The sequence below is a fragment of the Pezoporus flaviventris genome, unplaced genomic scaffold, assembly GCF_033815535.1.
Source record: "Pezoporus flaviventris isolate CSIRO_AGI_PZ_B2104156 unplaced genomic scaffold, CSIRO_AGI_Pfla_v1 ptg000045l, whole genome shotgun sequence".
NCBI classification, from domain to species: Eukaryota; Metazoa; Chordata; class Aves; order Psittaciformes; family Psittacidae; genus Pezoporus; species Pezoporus flaviventris.
In genome coordinates, this window is record NW_026892593.1 from 2,445,179 (window position 1) to 2,464,578 (window position 19,400).

Below are 19,400 nucleotides of genomic sequence, written 5' to 3' on the forward strand. Positions count from 1 at the left end.
TGCTGGAGATGTGAAAGTCTGATACAGTATTCCTTAGTATTTGATTGCGTGGTAGGGTTATCAGTAGAGGTTGCTTTACTATAGAGATGTGCCTCATAAATAGCGATGCCAGCACTGTGGGAGTGTTCTGGTAGCTGGCAGGTCCTAGGACTTCTCCACACATGGCTGCCAGGGGGAACAAGCAAGATGGAGGCAAATGGACTGCTGGCATTTGAAGAGCTGTCATAAGCTGTCAGTCAGTAACATTTAGTCACAAAAGCTTAAAAACCTCATGTCCTTTGTCATTTTGTTGCTATGAGTTCTGTCACACTAGTTATAGCTGATGGAACCAGGGAGAATTTTGAATACAATGTCAGATATTGGAATATGGAATAAAATTTTGAATAAAACTAGACAGCATCAAACTCAAAAAATCATGGACCTTGAAAGACCTCAACAGTAGGGATTCTGTGAAGGAAAATGTGGCCTCCAAAGATTTTAGGTGCCAAACTCCATAACATCCCTGAGCTGAGTTTACCAGAGACTTAACTGTCTTGTCCCAGTGGAAATAGAGGTCCATTCACCAAAGCACAGCTGCTTTCAAATCATTACAGCTGCTCAGCAAATGTCATATGGCACTTCTAATGCAGGGAAGGAGCTATTGTGGTTTGCCCAATTTGGTTCTGAGAGACGACCACAACATTTGTGCACAAACTTTTCCAAAACAACCCCTCAGGATGTGGAGTATCCCTCTGGTGCAGCCACCATCACACTGGTGATGAAGGGCTGAGGAACCATCAGCCCCCCCCCCAGAATAAATCCCATAGCAATGTTGCATTGAACAGCACTATCAAAGGAGCAGGTGCTAACACCCATCCATCCCACTCCACCACAGGCACACACCTGTGTCCTAGTAAAAATAAGCCAGAATAAATCCTGCTCTCCTTCAGTGGTGGCCTTAGAGCTTTTTGTTACCATCAGTTTTAAAAGTGGGTGATTTAAAGCTATAATAACAAGGAAAGTCCTTGCCTTGTTCAAGCTGTATATTTTATGATGTGCTGCAAATGAGAAAGCCAGTGCAGTTTGCTGAGATGTATACTGGAAAAGGAAAGTCTCTGTAGGATATGCAGTATTTCTATAGTAGTATCTGTCCCTGCCTGATTAACACCTTAGATTATTGGCACAAGGAGAATTTTAATCACGTACTTCTATTTGCAAGCAGTCAGGCTGAATAATCATAATGTTCCTTTCTGGGTTTAAAATCTATTAATCTGTTTACTCGTTTTATTTTTATGTGTTACGTTGTTTGAACAGTGAGATGAAGGCAGCCAGTTTCTCTTTCCTTTTGAACAGAGAGCTGGCCAGATTTGCTTTCTGGTTCTCATGCATTTACACAATACAGAGAAAGTCTAAAGCCAAACAAAAAAGCCCCCCATTGAAAACAAAATACATTTAAAAAATGGAGATATTTTTATTAATAGGAATTGCTTCATTAGAGTAAAGTAATTTTCAAAGCCAAAACTTCCCAGGAATGGTTCCTTCAGACTTTCTTATATCACCTCATACTTACAGCTTCATGCCCTGGTGGCTGAATTATGTGCTTTTTCTGATTTATATTACAAGAAACTGTGAATGCGTAACTCCTGATCAGTAGGCTGTTCACAATTGTAGGGTAATGCTTATATTCAGCTTATTTTTCATATTGATTTGGGACGCCTCCTGCTCCAAATTTCTTTTCATTAGGCATCCCTCATCTGCAGGTTTTAACAGTATTAGTGGGTCCCTAGAAACATCTCTGCCTTTCTGTGCTGGTTCTTCTAACCCAATGTGATGGTGCTTTCATGACTTGTCCAATGGAGGCTGGATGCTGGCTTGCACTGCAGTAAAGCATCAGGTGAGCTTCTTTACACACTTCCAGAGGGAAAAGCCTATGAGTGCTGAATACCTTTAATGGGATTCTTTGCTTGAATCCGTCACTGCTGAGTTCATCAAGAAGACTTTTGATAAAAAGCAGTTAAACTGTCAAGCAGTAAGCCATCGAGAGCAATTCCAGCCTGTACTCCAAGAGAGAGAGAAAAGGAAAGCATCAGTGTTTTGCCAAATGGCAAAGAAGTCAAAAGAATAATTCAGAGGGTGCTATTTTTCAAGGTCCTAAAACAAGCAGAAACACTTGATAACAGTGGGGGATGCATAGGTGAATAAATAAAAGGATATATTCTGTACACACAGGTGGCATTAGCAAGAGAAATAAAGATAACATGAATTCATTAATATCAATACATGACTAATATCTTTTTAATTTCAGCATTTATTTGTTCTTTTATTCATTCACATATTTATTTACCTGAACGTAACATATATAGGGTTGCTCCCTGCCAGGCAGCCCGGCTGTGATAGTGATCTGGCAGGTACCTGGTAGTGACCTGCAATGTGCAGGTGCAGGTTTCTCACTGCAGGCAAAAACATCAGAAATCCAGAGAGACTGGCTCTTGATTTGTGCTCATGAAGGAGCCTTAAATTACAATGGAGTTTTTATTTGGTGCTCATCTTTCATCAAAGTGTGCCTCTGAAACTCTGCACATTCTGCTTTCCTGATGGTATTGCAATGAACTTGGTTCCTTCAGGAAAAGGCTGATCATATCCTTTCTCCATACCTGCAACAGGGGTTGTTTTCTTTGTCAGTTTGGCTCTTTCCTGAGGAACTTGATGGGGAAATGGGTTAATGTAAAGTAAAGGTGTAATACTAATGCTGAGAAAGTTGAGACTGTTCAGCCTGGAGAAGAGAAGCTGCGTGGAGACCTCATAGCAGCCTTCCAGTATCTGAAGGGGGCCTATAGGGATGCTGGGGAGGGACTCTTCATTCGGGACTGTAGTGACAGGACAAGGGGTGATGGGTTAAAACTGAAACAGGGGAAGTTTAGATTGGATATAAGGAGGAAGTTCTTTACAGTGAGGTTGGTGAGGCACTGGAACGGGTTGCCCAGGGAAGTTGTGAATGCTCCATCCCTGGTGGTGTTCAAGACCAGGCTGGACAAAGCCTTGGGTGAGATGGTTTAGTGTGAGGTGTCCCTGCCAATGGCAGGGGGGTTGGAACTGGACGATCTTAAGGTCCTTTCCAACCCTAACTATTCTATGATTCTATGAAATGTTTCCTCATCTCTCCCCAGTTACATCTGTAAATTAGGAGTTGCAAAAATGTAGAAACTGTGTAATGACAAGGACTGAATAATATTAGGACACTGTTAGAGTGCCTTCTTCTTCACCTACAATGAGGATTGTGAGCTCTTTGGGGGTCCTTTTATCCTGTCTGAGCCAGCTCAGCTCCTTCTCCAAGTGCTGGGCTTTCTCCGTGCTACCTGGTGAACCAGGGGATAGCCATTGTTTGGTGACCAAGCAATGACCACTGGATGGAGACACACACTTTGCAGGGGATCCCATCAGGCATCCATGCAGAAGATGCAGTGGCAGCCTTTTCACATATTTTTACTCAGCTCTGAGTCCCTAGGCAGGGCAAGTACAACTCAGGATCATGGCATGACACTTGAGCTGTTCCCAGGGCTAAATGCTTTTCAAGTAAATGCACTTGGCTACTCCTCCTTTGACTTTTCCTTTGCTGGGAACCAAGACTACAGTCAGCAGGGAAAAAGGTTCCTTGTGCTGTTGTTTGGGGCAGTGTGTCCAGCTCTGTGAGCCAGTGCCAGCTGCAAGACAGGAGCAGTCCTCTTCCACTGATGAGAAATTCCTCCTACCCTCTCTTAATGGTCAGAAAATGCTGTCTTAAATTTCTTGAAGACAAAGACCCAATTCTGCTCTTACTGACTGAAGTTTCAACTCTGCCTTCTGTGCACTGCTCAGATTTGCCTTAGAGAGAGCAAAGCTTGTGCTGCCATTAAAAAAAAAAAAAAATAATTCCAGAATAATAAAGACTGGAACGAACAAATTGCTTTGTGAGTGCCCTGCGCTGCTCAGAGCAGGATGCCAAGTCCTGTCTCAGCAGGGTAGAGGGGGCTGGGCTTAAAACCGGCTTTGGACAAAACAGGCCACATCTCCACCATGAGTTTAGAGCTCAAATGCTCTCCCACAGCTGCCCTCACTGGTTTGCTCCTGGAACAGCACTGATTTACGTCAGTCCTTGGGCACCATACGGGGAGCAGTATTCACAATGACATTACGGTTGAGTTAACCTTCTTTTGGAGTAGAAAAGCCATATGGACATAAGCTCCATATGGAAAGTAGCCATGGCCTTGGGTGCTGAGTTGCAGAGCATCCCTGGGAGGTGAACCCCAGCCACGACTCTCTTGCCCAGAGCAGGAAGACTCTATAGGTGAGCGCAAACATGCAGTGCAAATCCCATGTACCGCAACACAAAGTCACAACACAAATAAATAGGAGCACAGGACCCTCGGCTCTTTGCATGTACCTGGAATTCTGTTTTCAATCTGAATAAGCGAGTGGCTGCAAACTGACCGCCTGTTCCTCCCAAGTCCTTGGATTAAGCTCTGGTTTGCAATGCATCATTTGAGTGGGTGCAAATATTTTCCGTGTTTTGAAATAAAATTATAAGCAGATTGAGCCTGGGTACAGTAAATGCACTGGACTCAATTTGACTAAGAAAAGCTTTCAATTTAAGAATGAGGCTTAAGGGGGTTGTGAACGGGCATGGGGGGAAATTCTGTCATTTTATGAAAAGCAATTTGTGGAAGTGTACACTGCAAACATTGAAGGAGTCCTTGTGCAGGAAAGCACGTGATGTAAATCAGTATCTACTAAAGCAGTGTGTCTCTTGACTATAACAAAAGTAACTGTATGAAATGCAAACCAGCACGCACTGCATTTTCACGGGGAAATGTGCTGCATTCAGTCATGTTAATGACTGCGTGGGCTCCATTTTCAGTGCAATCAATCCATGGGAAACAAAAGGGCTGCAGGGGAACTATAAAGACAGCCAGCTAATAGGAGCCAGATTCAATAAAACTGTATCTGCCTTCAGTGAATGGCGAGGCAGAGTTGTGTCTGTTGCCTCTGCCCTTGGCAAGGCACGCAATGGGTTGGGTAAAGGGTGTAGGGCTGAGATGTGCTTGGAGCAATACCCTCTGCATATGCATATCTGTGAGAAATGCAACTCCTGTTGTGAGAAGCTAGTGAAGAAGGGGTTCTAATTCAAGTTTTCTTGTGCAATGTTCATATCACAGCAGGTTATTGTGTGATGGCACTTCTACAGTCTCTGCCATGCCTCCTTCACCACTGTGCCATAAGTCATGGGCTCTCCAGTTCAATATGGTACCAGAGGCTTTCTCTTGCTCCACTATCATCCCACTGCTTCTGCTCCATCCTCTCTCTGCCAGCAGCAATCCCCAGGGCTGCTGGTACAGCCAGGGGTCTCGTGGGTGGACTTCAGACCCTGGGTGAACTTCACCTTTACTGCAGAACTTCAGTTTAATGCCAATATTTCAGCAAGCTGTTTGGTTTGTTTGCCTAGCACATAATGGGAGGATTATCTGGTTTATTATTTCTTCTTGCAAGGTTGCTTTTAATTTTTGAAGTTGAATGTGTTCATTTTCAGCTGTAGCCTTCTCCCCCATTCAGGCTTCAAACTTCCCTAGGAAGTGACTTCATGGCATTATTCAAGCAGATTATTTCTTGGAGTGGCTGAGTTACCCAGTGTTCATATAATTGCAAGGTCCCAGTTTATGTGTGTTTAATGACTGTAATCATTTATTATTTTCCCTTTATGAGGTTTGTTTTTAAAGAAAGTTTTACTGTGCTATTTATGATATGCTAAGTGGTGCAACTTGTTGAAAAAACGCCTGTCACATGCATTTCATTTTTTTTTAATAGGTTTTGCTTGTTAAAATGGAAATCTTTTATTTACCCTGGTAGGACAGGTTTTTGCTGACAGTTTTATTATTTCAATTACTCAGACATTTCTTTCCTCTTTTGTTTCCCCAGATACTCCTCCAGGGAGTTTTAATGTGTCCATTCTTTATTTAAGATTGGGTTTAGAATGTGTTATTTCTAGCAGGGCTGAGGAAAAGTGTAATATAGCCGACATTAAGTAGTGGGATGTCAAGGTTTTATTTTCTTTCCTCTTTTGAGTTGTGGAATCCTTTCCCCATTTGTGTCATCTGGTGATTAATTGCACTGATAATCTGTGCTCCCTCTTCAGTAACAGTCTGTTACCAGTGCCAGGCAGAGGCTGTGCTCTGCCTAGAGTTTGTGGCTGCTGATAGATGAACATAGATATAAGAGTAAAGGAAGGGCACCTCTGAAAGCGTTCAAAATTGCCAGAGAAGCAGAATCCTTTAATAAACTAATGCTCTATAGGTATTGGCAGCAACTACCGTATGCATTTCACTCACCAGTGAAAAGAGGGAAAAGAGAATCATAGAATGGCTTGGGTTGGAAGGGACTTTAAAGCTCATCTAGTTCAAAGCCTCCTGCAATGAGCAGGGACATCTTCAACTAGACCAGGTTGCTCAAAGCCCCATTCAGCCTGGTTTTCCTCCTGTAGCCTTCCCAAGCCTTGATCAATGAAGTGAAAAGTGAACCCCAAGGATCATACTAGTAGCAAGCCTTACAACCTCCATGGGCCAGCACCAGCGGGAAGGGCAGACTAAATTCACCTATACAGTGTAGGAACCAGTGTGTGCTTCACTGGCTCTTGCTAGGGTAGAGTTGTGATTTCCCTCTGCAAGTGCTAGTGAGTCTTTGCCCACTCTCTGGTGTGCAATGGATTTTATTTTCCATTATAGCATGACCAGTCCTTGGTCTATGAGAAAACCAAACCCAAATCCTTGTTGGGACAGTGGGGAGTACTCAGAGCTCCAAAGGTAAAAAGCATATGGCAAACCATATCCTCACACTTCTGCATCCCATCATGTTTTCCAGAGTGTCTGGGGGAGAGCTTTTTGACCGCATTGTTGAGAAAGGGTTCTACACCGAGAAGGATGCCAGCACCCTGATCCGGCAGGTCCTGGATGCTGTCTACTACCTGCACCGAATGGGCATTGTGCACAGGGACCTCAAGGTAAGACCACAGCGTGACTCAGTCCTCTGAGAAATGTTAATGAAGGTTGTAGAATTATATGAGTCTAAGATATTAAGTCCAGGCCCCCCTGGGACTGGCTGTTTCAGGAAGGTTTTGCTGTAAGAGGGATGCTCTGAAGCCTCCCCATGTAATTGGTTTTAATGAAGCCTTTGCAATTAATGCTGTTACAATGGAAGTTCTGCACAGATGCGTGTGGGGAAAAAGTCATTCATTAAGACTTGAAATGTTCCATTAAGGCAGGAAACTCAGCTGGGATGTAAGTGTTTACTGCTGTAAAGTATTTTGCAGATCTGCTGGGCTATATTTACTTTTACTTAATAATAATTAGTAACAATAAACAGTGTGGGAAAGTTGAATGATTTCCTATTGTGCTATTTGGACCAGTGTTTTTGAAGACACTGTTAGCAGCAAGGATTCTTCTAAGGATCATTGGGTGCCAATGTGATTTTTAGATAATTTTCCTTTCAGCTGTACCATGTTATTACATAAAAAAGCCCCAACCGAAACCAAAACATTATTTCTTTATTGTTTCCTTCTTAAACTGCCATTAAGATAAGCAGAAAGGCTTGGATTTCATAACACACAGCTAAGCCTCCCCATCTTTAGTGTCTTAAATGATTAATTAGCAGAAAACATTAGAAAAATATGCAAATGTTAGAAGAAAACCGTGGGTTCAGTTCCTGAGCTAGTTAATTCCACCAAACCTTACTGCTAGAAATTCAGAATTCAGTGAACAAAATACTTCTGGTTGTGTTCTGGAGGGATGCTCCGAGCAAGAGTTTCCTTGGATGTTGATGCTGTGGCCTTCAGATGTTCTGTAGTACAAGCTCTTAATAGCATTCCTGTCTTTGTAATTTAAAGGGAAGCTGTAGCTCCCACTTTAAAACATTAATCTTATTGAAAAGTTCCTATAATAAAATATGAGGTGTGGTAATTGGGAAGTGGACTCATCCACAAATTACTTTCAGAATTTATGTAAGGACATGCTGAATTTAAATCAAACCAACCTTCTCCAGGAGTATTTTGGGGCAAAGTCTTGCTTTTGTTCTCTCTCTTTCTTTTGCTTGCAAGTCTTTGTCAGTACCATATCAGTTCTTAAAATGGCTCATAAAATATGGTATATGAGGAACACCTGCAGAGAATTTCTGTTAGCACAAGCATACCATGATGGCAAAAATAGGGATAAAATACCAAGATAAGCATAAGTTTCAAATTGTGATCCCTAAAATGAATTTCTGGGAAAGAATCCATTCTATAAAAATACAACCCACGAAACATCCATAACAATTATTTATTGTAATTATGTGTTATTCAGATACCAAAATAGTACTTGCTGTAGCTGGGAAGAGCAGATCTGGGCTCCAAGTCTCTAATCTAAGTAACACAGCATCAGATAACAAGTGATGGAAGCACATAGGGTCCAGGGAAGTCCAGAATGTACAAAGCGACTGAAAGGTTCAAGCAACTCCTCTTGGTACAGAGCCACTTCATTAACGCTTTTTGAATGAGCGAGCTTGAAAGACCAGAGGGTTTTAAACCAGTTTTAAACAAGTTTAGGTTTTCAATGGGTAGGTTTCTTAGCCTAGCTATATAGGAATAAGTGGGAACCTGAGGTGAGTTAGAAAAAATTGTTAGGAAATAATTGTCTTTCACTTAATACCAGCTCTGCCGATCCCTCAGCAGGTCAGAAGTGCACTAGTAAAGGTCAGGAGTAACTTAAACCAAAGGCAGACCATGGCATAAAACTGATATATGCAGTGCCTGAAAACAGGGTCAGCATTGTAACAGCCAGTTAAAGCACTGAACTCAGGAGCTATCATGAGAAAGAAACATAAATGGCACAACATCATATTAATTTTTATGAACAGAATTGTTTCCCTGTTAGCCTCAGTCCCAGCTGGCTCACAGCTGTGGGTGCAGTTCGTAGATCCTCTCAAGGCCATTGTGTCACATGGATAAAACCATCACTACGTGGGTTCATGTGGGGGCTGGGGTGCCAGAGAGTGCTTGAACCTCCACTTGAAGCTGAATGGGAACCTCAGAGTAGAATAGGGGCAGCGTCAACCGTGACACTTCTTCGTCTCCCCTTTCCCCAGAGCAGGAGATTGTGGCAATGGAGGAGGGAAGACAGATGCTGGTGCTGTTGCACTGCCATTATTCCTCCTTACAAATCCAGGCTTGGATGTGTCCCAAGGAGTTTGATGATGCTGTGTGGCTGCAGCTGGAGCACACACCAGGATGATAGACAAAATGTGTTGCATGGCAGTGTGCATTTTTATCATCTTCTGGGCAAAACTCTACACCAGGGTTATGTTGAAATACTGGGTATCCATTACTTCTATAGATGAAGACCGCAAGGTCTGGGTGGTGCAGTGGCACCCCGTTAGCAGCAGGCTGTCAGAGTGCCACAGATGCTGGACCTTTTTGTGAGCCTGGATATTAAGTAGGGGAAGAAGTGTTCTCTCACAACACCTAGCGAGAGCTTTGTAGTGTAGCAGTGGTATTACAGATGGAGGACTATGGTGCAGCAAATGGAGGCTGGTTGAGCTCTCCAACCTGCCTGACGCTGCTATAAAGTCGCAGGGGTTTGTGGCCTAATTCTTGTTTTCTCTCAGCATAAACAAGTTGCTGTACTTCTTAGCGCTGTAGGATTTTTTCCTAATTGGCTCTAGTTCAAACATCTTTGATGCAAGTCTGTTAACTGTAAAGGCATTTCCTCTCTCATAACAGTTTATTTTCAGTGGAGAAGATAGAAGAATTCTGTAATAGCTACTGTTTTCCTTTACTTAAATGCTGTATAAACCAATTTCATTACACTACCTGGATTTACCGTATTTACCTGCTTCAAATGAATCCATTTTATCATTATGAAATGACAATTTGTCAGACATCTCACAGGCAACGCACAAGCCTTAGTTCTTACTTGAGGTGCTAAAGGAGAAGTTTGTTATCCCAGGAAGGTTACTCAAAGCCCAAGGAATCAGCTTCTTCCATTAGTTGCCATACAAAAGTCTGGAGAGAATCTCCATATAAGAGCAGGTTTTTAGGATTTAGGGGAACCAATTTTTATTAGTGTATGATGTAACTAAGGATTCTGTTAAATGCAGGACATAAGCCGGCAGATGTTATTACTGAACTTTAATATTCAAAACCCATTTTGCTTGTTCTCCTTTCTAGCCCGAGAACCTGCTTTACTATAGCCAGGATGAAGAGTCAAAAATCATGATCAGTGACTTCGGATTGTCAAAGATGGAGGGTAAAGGAGATGTGATGTCCACAGCCTGTGGGACTCCTGGCTATGTTGGTAAGAGGTTTGGTTATATTGTCTGTCCAGTCCTCCCAGCTGCAGTACAGACACAGAATGAAAAGAAATAATACTTGTTTTCTAATGCCGCTACATAATGAAAATGAGGTTTTACAGATGTTCATTAGATACCAAAAGTTGCTGGTCTTCTGTCTTTTCTCCTTGGGGAGAATCCTGCAATCCAGCTCTGCGCTTTTAGGGTTGACTTCCATGATTTTTATACATTGCAGAATGAGTCTTCTCTAAATCAGGACACATGAAGAATAGCCTCAAATGTATTGATTCTGCAAGCACATAGAAGACCAAAAAGCTTTACATAGTGTAACATATTATTTTAAGCATAAAGGATAGCATATCCAGATTCCTGTGATAGAAAGCATTAAAATGTAAGAGCTAAATTTCATAGAATCATAAAATGTTTTGGTTCATCCAGTTCCAACCCCCTGCCACAGGCAGGGACACCCTCCACTAGAGCAGGTTGCTCCAAGCCCTGTCCAACCTGGCCTTGAACACTGCCAGGGATGGGGCAGCCACAGCTTCTCTGGGCACCCTGTGCCAGTGCCTCAGCACCCTCACTGTAAAGAACTTCTTCCTAATATCTAATCCGAATCTACCCTCTTTCAGTTTATTCAGACATGTTTTATTTCCTGTCATTTATTCTTTGCTCTTTTGTTCGTTCAGCAGTGGTTGTACCAGGCTTCTAATTAGTAGTGTGTTTACCAGCATCCTTTTAAAAAGTTGAAGTAAATGAATGTGAGAAGGGTCTGTTTGAGCAAACGCTATTTAAAAGACTCATTTTGTGCACAAGACATCTGGAAAGCCTGTGTCTCCTACGATACTGAGCTAGTCAGCTGAGACTGTAAAATGAATCTCAGGGGTATCCATGAAATCTATGAAACTAAAATTACAGTGGCTTTCCCGGGGATAGATCTGTCTCATACCTTTCCAGTAGGAAAAACTTAATGTTTTCCAGCAGTCAGAGCCTCCTTTTGCTTTTCAGCTGCCACCTCACCTGTTTTCACAGCTCTGATGATACCATGGTATGAGAACTCAAAAAGATAATGTAGTTACGACACAGTGATCCGAATTTGTCTGAGGAATACCTTTTTCTGGGCATTATCTTCACACTGCACAGACAAACTCTATAGCATCAGGCAAAGGAACAGTTTTCTCTGGTTTCCCATTTTATGAAGCCATCAGCTCATCATTTTATTTTAAGCCATGTGAGTCAGGATGCACTCTGTAGAGCCTGAATAGCTGTCATGTCTAATCACACCAGACTGGAAATCTTCTTCCAAAGCACTAGAAGGAATTGAGCTGAGGCAGCAGTTTTCATAATTTTAGCTCTCAGCTCTTCTGTCTTTAATTAACACACTTGATTTTGTTCTGAAATGGGCACTGACTAGAATAAGTCTGCAGACACAGGGAAGCTCAGATGATATCTGCTGATGAAAATGAGGGAGCGTGACTCTGCTTGGGCACTGGGTGATCTCATGGTCTCTCTGCGTAGCCATTTACTCAACAAAACTTGCTATTTTGGAGAGGAAGCTCTCGGAGCATGTGACACAAATTGTAGTGCTTTGAGAGAGGTTTGAGAGCGCCCATTACTCATGGTCTGGTCACTGATAGCTACACAAGTGCTCCAGGCCTGTTGTTACCTTACTGAACACAGGATTTTATTCACCATGGTTCAAGAGGTCATGGATGCTTATTTCTGAAGTGCTGACAGGAGTTTTCCCCCTCTCTCACAAAGAAAACCTCTTTAAATATTTGTTCTGTTTCTTTATTGAACAGGAGACAGCTCCTTGTTAGTGCTGCCTTTATTATTTATTTTTAATATATATAATTGATTGCCCAGACAACATTTTCCAAACACAGAAAATTTTGTTGCTGGTCACTGTGGTGATGCCCACAGATGTGGTTCCTGGTGACATGGCTTCTGCATACGTGGTCTGCGGTTTGTCCACGTCTGAAAGCTTTCCTGCCTTCCAGCATCACTCCAATTTGCAACACCTGCCTAATGCCCCAAGTAAATGTAAGAGTCCTTCCTCCTAATGACACAACATGAATATGTGTCCTCATCTGGATTGGGGCACATGCCACAGTGCTGGCCCATGCAGTGTCCTGTCTGCCACCTTTGTGTAGACTTTTTCCAAGCCATTTTGCATAGGGTGGAAGTATCATGCAGGGATTCATCACTTACAGCACATTTCCTGATGCTTTTCTTTACAGATATGTAGAACACCCATTTTCTAATATTTCATGAGGAATTAATTATTTTTGTCAGTTTAACCAGTTTGCTTTTAAATGGTGTAAGGTCCTTTCCAACCCTAACTATTCTATGATTCCATGACTTGGAAAAAAGTAGGCACATATCACATGTCAAAGGCACCCAGGGCTCTGTTAGGAAGTCATCAGTATCTGCTACTATTTATACTTCATCTCCAGAAATGGATCCAGTCAGATCCAACTGTGTGAAGTGCTGGACAAGCTTCTGGCTTGGTAGCAGACCTGCTCTTAACTCATGTCTTCTGGCAAGTATTTCCAAGTGTGTAAACCCTCCTGTCATTTCTATCTGATTTCCCCAAATAGGATGTACTTTCAACTCTTTATTTCAGATTTTAACTCAACTTTTCTTGGTTTCACCACCAAAGAATAATGGTACCCAAGTCACTAAAGTCCTGTTTATGTGGTTCAGAAATTCACTGAGTAAGGGAGAGTGTAATTATGATTAAACTTCTCAATAAATATCACTTTCTGAAGACAAAATTATTACTTATCAAATTAGAGTATATCTATAATGTGCATAACCTGTACTTCATTAGCACATTAGCTTTTAAAGCTCTGCCTTACAGATTAAATTACTGTCAACAGTTCAGGGATCTTATTCCTTCAAGGGTTTTGTCAGATATTTTGGTCCATTATGGTTAGGATAATTTAACACAACTAGTTGAGCCACTTTTGTTAAGATGCCAATCTAAATGTTTACTCACTGAAGAGGGGTCTGATAATGCAGCTTCTTATGCTGAAAAGGTCTTCCATTTTCTTGCCTGCTTACCACTCTTAACTCTCTTTCTTATGGAAGGAGTCTAGGTGGTGAGTTGGGACTAAACACCCAACTTTTAGGTAGCTCCTATATTGCCTCATATAGATGAGGCAGCTTTTGTGGCTCATTTGATTGCAGATTAGGTGTGTGGAGTGGCTTGCTTGGATCCCACCCCATCATTTACACTGGAGAAGTGGTGTTTTTCAAAACCCTGAGTGTGATTATGGGCAAGATCTGTGTAGGCCATAAATGATTTATCAGTTTAAACATTATAGATTTGGGCTACTCAGCTTGAGACCATTTATAAGAACCTGAAGAAGCTGTTCAAAACTGCCTGAAAGTGAGTTCATCCTTGAGGTGTGTCAAGTTGGGCACTCACCAGGAGGCGAATCGAGTCACTCAGCAAATTCCTTCCTCAGAAGAGATTTTGCTGCTTGGGAATTGGGTCTCACTGACTGACTTTCTGTGAGAGCTGGTCTCTTAAAACCTTCAGTTACTTCTGTAGATGGGACTTAGACTTGCAAGACATTTAGGAACATTGAAAACTAAGGAAAAGACGTTAGAAAGCCTGTCTTGGGCAGCCTAATCTCCTTTGCAGAAATGCTAAACTATGTGTTTTTGGCTGGCTGGTATCTTAGTCCTACTGAGATTTAAAATTCTTGCTCTGACTCCCAACCCAACTTCTAGTAAAATATTCTTGCATTTCCCTGTTGTAGGAATTGGGCTGGACCCAGGCTGTGTGGTTTGTCATAGAATCATAGAATAGTTAGGGCTGGAAAGGACCTTAAGGTCATCCAGTTCCAACCCCCCTGCCATGGGCAGGGACACCTCACTCTAAACCATGTCACCCAAGGCTCTGTCCAGCCTGGCCTTGAACATCGCCAGGGATGGAGCATTCACAACTTCCCTGGGCAACCCATTCCAGTGCCTCACCACCCTTACGGTAAACAACTTCTTCCTTGTATCCAATCTAAACTTCCCTTGTTTAAGTTTTAATCTGTTACCTCTTGTCCTATCACTACAGACTCTACCTCACTCACTGCTTTTATTTTCTGCAGTGAGTGAGGTCATTTCACAACTGTCAGCTCTGACAGAACTCCAGTAGCAATTTCAGAATATACCAGAGCCATGCATTTCTCCTAGCCCTGTGCAAGACCAAAGCATTTAGATTCCCATGTTGAATTTTGACTTACTCAGTATACTTTGAGTCAATGGTTTGAAAATATTTAATAAGCCTTTGAAATATCCTTATTAGCAAAAAGCAACCCCAGGAGTTGTTTAGGCAGTAACATGAGTAATAAAGAAAAAATAAAGCATGGGAACTGCTGTCACCAGGGTTTGCTCAGGCACAAGCTTGTGACAGTGGAATTGCTCAGCTCCATTGCCATATCCTGAAGGAGGGTTTGCTTGATGTGGTTGTAGCTGCATTATGGTCCATGAAACCTATCTGGATCTGACTCAGCAACATGAAACAGGGACAACAGAAGCACAAGAAGCCAGCAACTTCAGGCTGCACTGAAACTCTGCTGTCCTTCAGGAACAGCCCCAAACCTCAAAGTCTTGGCCAACCAGAAAAGGATGAACACTGGAGGACTTTGTGAAAAAAGGGAATGAAGTCGTTTTCATCCCAGGAGTCAGTGAAAGAGGGTCTCTGGTATGGCAGTGAAGCTGCTTTATATGCTTCTTAACCTGTTTGTGACTGTGAGGAAGACACTTTGTATTGTGGCTGAGGAGCTCACACTGCCCTTGCACCGTCTTTGGCTTCAGGAGAGGGGCTGGGTTAGCCTTTCATGCATCCCGTCATCTTCTCAGTGGTTGTTCCTCTCTGTTCATCTTCTTGAGGCAGTACCTTAGAGTCCTAAACCACGAGGCTGGCACTATCTCCCTTTGCTGTCCCTTACAAACTCAGCCTGTTTCACATCTTCCCTCTTGGATTTCTTGGCCATCTCATACATGTGCAGCCCACTCATGTTTCCCCTTCTTTACTTAGAGGATGTGCCTACATGATGGAAACTGGCACTAAAATAGTTACCAGCTGAACCATCAGCTGTGGCTTGCACCAGGCCAATTTGTGTCACCAACTGAGCCATGTGCCTGCCCATTTTACCCCTATTTAGGTCTTTATATTCCTCCTATGTTTATGGCAGCCTGCTGATATGTAACTCCTATGGGGATCATCAAAACCTTCACCCTTTGTTCAAATTCATGGTTCCTTCTGGCATGCAGCTTGTGAGAAGCCATATAAACCACAGAAAATAGCATTAGACTGAGTTCTTATGAGACAACAAAATCTGCTGGGAGCAGCATCATCCTGGGAGTGAAGGAGAATCACTTTTAACTATAAGGCTGGTATGAGAACAGGCACCCTCATGACTTGTACAGTTTGTTCATCAGGCTTAAAGTATCAGAGCAATCCCCACCACCTCAGCTTTTTGCAGGAACATGGATTGCTGGTTTTGGCATACATCAGCTGCATTTTCAGGGAGCTTATTAGCATAGCTGTGCTCACTAGGGGTATTGGCACAGTGCTCTGAAAGTTTTCCAAAGGTCCCTGTTCTGTGCCTTTTCTTAAAACCTCCATTTGAAACAAGCCTTTTGTTATTTTTTTCTTGTGTTAAAAGCAAAATACAACTTAACAAATATAAAAATAAGATGATAAAAATGTTATACATAAAAATAATATAATAATATATATAAAAATAATATAAATAAAAAAAAAATTCTAACTGTGAAACACCACATCATTTGGCCTGGGAAGCACATCTTCATGTACCTGCAGGTGGGGTGAGGCCCTGGGACTTTTACCCAACACTTTACCTGCCACATGTTGCTAGTAGCAATGCTGATTTGGTCTGAAACACAGTTCCCCAATGTGAAGGAAGGGTCCAGTTTTGCTGTATTGACTTACCTGTCTCTGGATGACCATTGGGTTGCATTTGAGCCCACAGCCATTCTCTGGGAAGGTGCAATATTGGAAGCCTTTGCTCAGCTGGCATCACCCCAGCACCAGAAGTGGGAGCTTTGACTTTCCCCTTCTCCTTACTGATGTTTTGCCTCCTCAGCCATCTGTGTTGATCCTTTAATGTCATCAGCTCATGCATTTTTTTCACTGCATCTTCTGCTTTTGCCTCTTGGCACTGATCTGCCATCATTTCTGAGAGCTCCTTTGACTTGTTTTTCAGCTCATTAAATATTTCTGTCTTCATATATCAGAGACAGATGATGTTTAGCTATGTTCTCCTGTTCCTGTTGCATGTCTGCTGCTTGGAACAAAAATCAAAAGCAGACATTTGGCCTTAAAGCAATTATTTAAACCTCCAGCCTTTTTTCCATTTTAGTTTACCAAAGGGGATGTAGTAGCCTCATGTTTGCTTCAGGCTTGATCCTGTGGGGTTCTTACCTGCTTCACAGCTACCATCCACAGCAGCAATTGTTTCAGTGCTCTTAATTCCTTTAAAACTGAGAGAAATGCCCCAGCTCAGCTTTGATGCTTTAAGAAGGAGAATCTTTATATAGTTCACACCCCCTTGTCTCAGATTTGTTTTCTGTTATGTTAATGTGCCCTATCTGTATAATATCAGGAGCTCACTAGGATCTGAGGTGCTCAGGATCTATTTGCATAATATTTTCTTTGGGGATAGGAGATGTATAATGTTTACCAGTCTTGAAAATGGTGCAAACACAAGTGGACAGTCAAAGAGAGAAGTGATATGTGAATAAAGTATTGGGAATTTTGCGAGAGTGGAGAGTTTGAAGACATCTGATCACCTAAGGATGGGGGAAATTTAACTCCCTTTGTCTGCATATTTTGTCACAAAATTCAGTCATAAGGGATGGAACAAAAAGGAAACAGAGTCTCAGAAACGCCATTTGATGCGCATTTTGAAAAAAGGATTCTTTTTAGAGGAAAACTTGGAGGCAAATTTTGATGAATCGGGAAGGAAAGAGTCAGATTAAGGGACACAAAAGCTGTCTGGGAAGGTCATCTTGAGCAACTTTGAGCAACAACTATTTTATACAGGAGAAATGTAAATTTGGCAGACTGTCCCAGCTTGCCAGGTTATCTGGGAGGCAGTAGCAGGCCAAACAGGATGGATCTTTGGTGCTTTATTCTTCTATCCCAAGTTTGTCCTCAAATTCAGCCCCATCAGACCGACTAGCAGCAAGCTGACACACAGACCCTGACCCAGCCGTTAGGAAAGGAGTTACATTTGTGCACCAGCACTTTGGGTGCAACTGTAGATGCCTTCTGTATTTCCACAACTCTGTCCCCTATTGTAGCAAGAATCGTTTAACCTTTATCTTGGTGCATTACAGCAGCATGCCTATGTTCTGGAAGGAGTCAGGGGCTTCTTAGGAATTGGGGTGCAGGTTTCTGCCACCGAGGGCCAGGTGAGGAGACTTTCATGCAAGGTACAGTAGAAAGAAACCTCCTTTGGCATGTAGTGGATAAGTATATTCACACATTACAACAGTGGTTTAGGATTAATATATGAACAGAACCATAATTTTAACTTCTGCAGTGGTCCCAGTTTTCTTGATGATTTGAAAACTGGGGTCATACGTAACCTGCGTTACAGATTGGGGCATATCCCAGTCTTCAGGTTGTCATAATCTGTCTGCCAGTTATATTTTTACCAACATTCCCCTGTGTTTTCTTCCTCTTTACAATGTGTGCTCAGTGTGACTTCACCCTTTCCATCATTCCCATTCCATGTGCACTGTCTTCCCTTCAGTCTTATAAATTCTTATGCCCATGAGCCAGAAAGTCTTTTCTGTTTCTCATTATTGCTTTCCTGTTCCCTCCCTTGCTGGCAGTTTTGACCTTAGTTATATTGACTTGTCTAGCTTAAAAAGATAACTCTTTGAAGAGTCCTTACCAATACACCAAAGCATATGTAGCAGCTAAATGTGAGGCTCAAATTTTGATACATTTATATGCTTCACAATTCTGTTTTGCAGTCCTTCAAGTACCTGACTGCTTTGATGTTGGCAAGACTCCTAGCAGAGAAAGATGTAACCCCAAAGGAATATTTTGCTGGGACTTGCCCCTTCATGATTTCTTTGCACCATTTAAAATCCAATGTACTCAGAGGAAATACTGTGCTTTTTAAAGCCCAGTGTGGCATGTCTGCATTAGGAATGCCGCAGTCAGTGATTTCTTGCATTGTTGTGGACATTTTGCTTTGAATAAAGCAAAAGCTTCTTTACATGAAAAAGATTATAGGCTCACAAGGATTTAAAAGTTAGGTTTAAGCATTTGCACTGAAAGGTCCCAGCAGGGAAAACATAATACTCCAGGCTCCCAAACAAAAACATGCATCTTTTTAACTCTCACTGGTGTAAGATAGGAAAGCAAACCCACAAAGAGTTTCAATAAATGTCCAGGCTCTCACTTCTAGCGAATTCAGACTATGGTGGCTGAAATCTATAGCGGCAGAAGGCTCAGTTCCTTTGAGAGGTGTCTGTGTTCCCAGAGGTAGAGGACAAATTACTCCCTCTCAGTCTGACATACATCAGGCTTTGGAAGGCTGCCGTTGGGAGGTATGGTGACAGCTCTCCTTCCTCTCCTGCAGATGTAGTTTATTGGGTTGGCTTTCTGTCCTTAGTCAGAAAATGGGGAATTTGCTCCACTTCAGGAGTCGTCCTTGTGAATATCTTCAAAAAACTTCAAAAAGCTAGGGATATTTACAAATCCAAGGGCTGTATGTGGAGGGCAACTCAGGGAGCTTCAAGTTTTAGGGTCCTACCTCTTGACCACTTGCCAATGCTTGGTGTTGTAACGTGTTCACTTGGCTTTGTGTTTTCAGCTCCTGAAGTGCTGGCCCAGAAGCCCTACAGCAAAGCTGTGGACTGCTGGTCCATTGGGGTCATCGCATACATCCTGTGAGTATCTGTTGGGTTTTCAATCATGGGTAACATGCTCTTCCACCACATTGTTCCCCTCTTAGTCTGGTCCAAAAATGTTAATCTCTGGCAATTGTGACCCAAGATAACAGGAACCCTGGACACCTTCCAGTTAC

At 42.3% G+C, this 19,400-nt stretch overlaps 1 protein-coding gene across 4 annotated transcripts in view; it reads left to right on the forward strand.

Annotated features, from left to right (window-relative positions):
- CAMK1D (calcium/calmodulin dependent protein kinase ID) overlaps positions 1-19,400 on the forward strand; it is a 222,555-nt gene that overhangs the window by 167,516 nt on the left and 35,639 nt on the right. For all 4 annotated transcript variants that reach the window (XM_061467239.1, XM_061467236.1, XM_061467237.1 and 1 more), the window contains 3 exons: positions 6,868-7,006; positions 10,205-10,331; positions 19,188-19,263. In XM_061467239.1, coding sequence (XP_061323223.1) covers positions 6,868-7,006; positions 10,205-10,331; positions 19,188-19,263 — 342 coding nt within the window. The remainder of the gene's footprint in view (positions 1-6,867; positions 7,007-10,204; positions 10,332-19,187; positions 19,264-19,400) is intronic.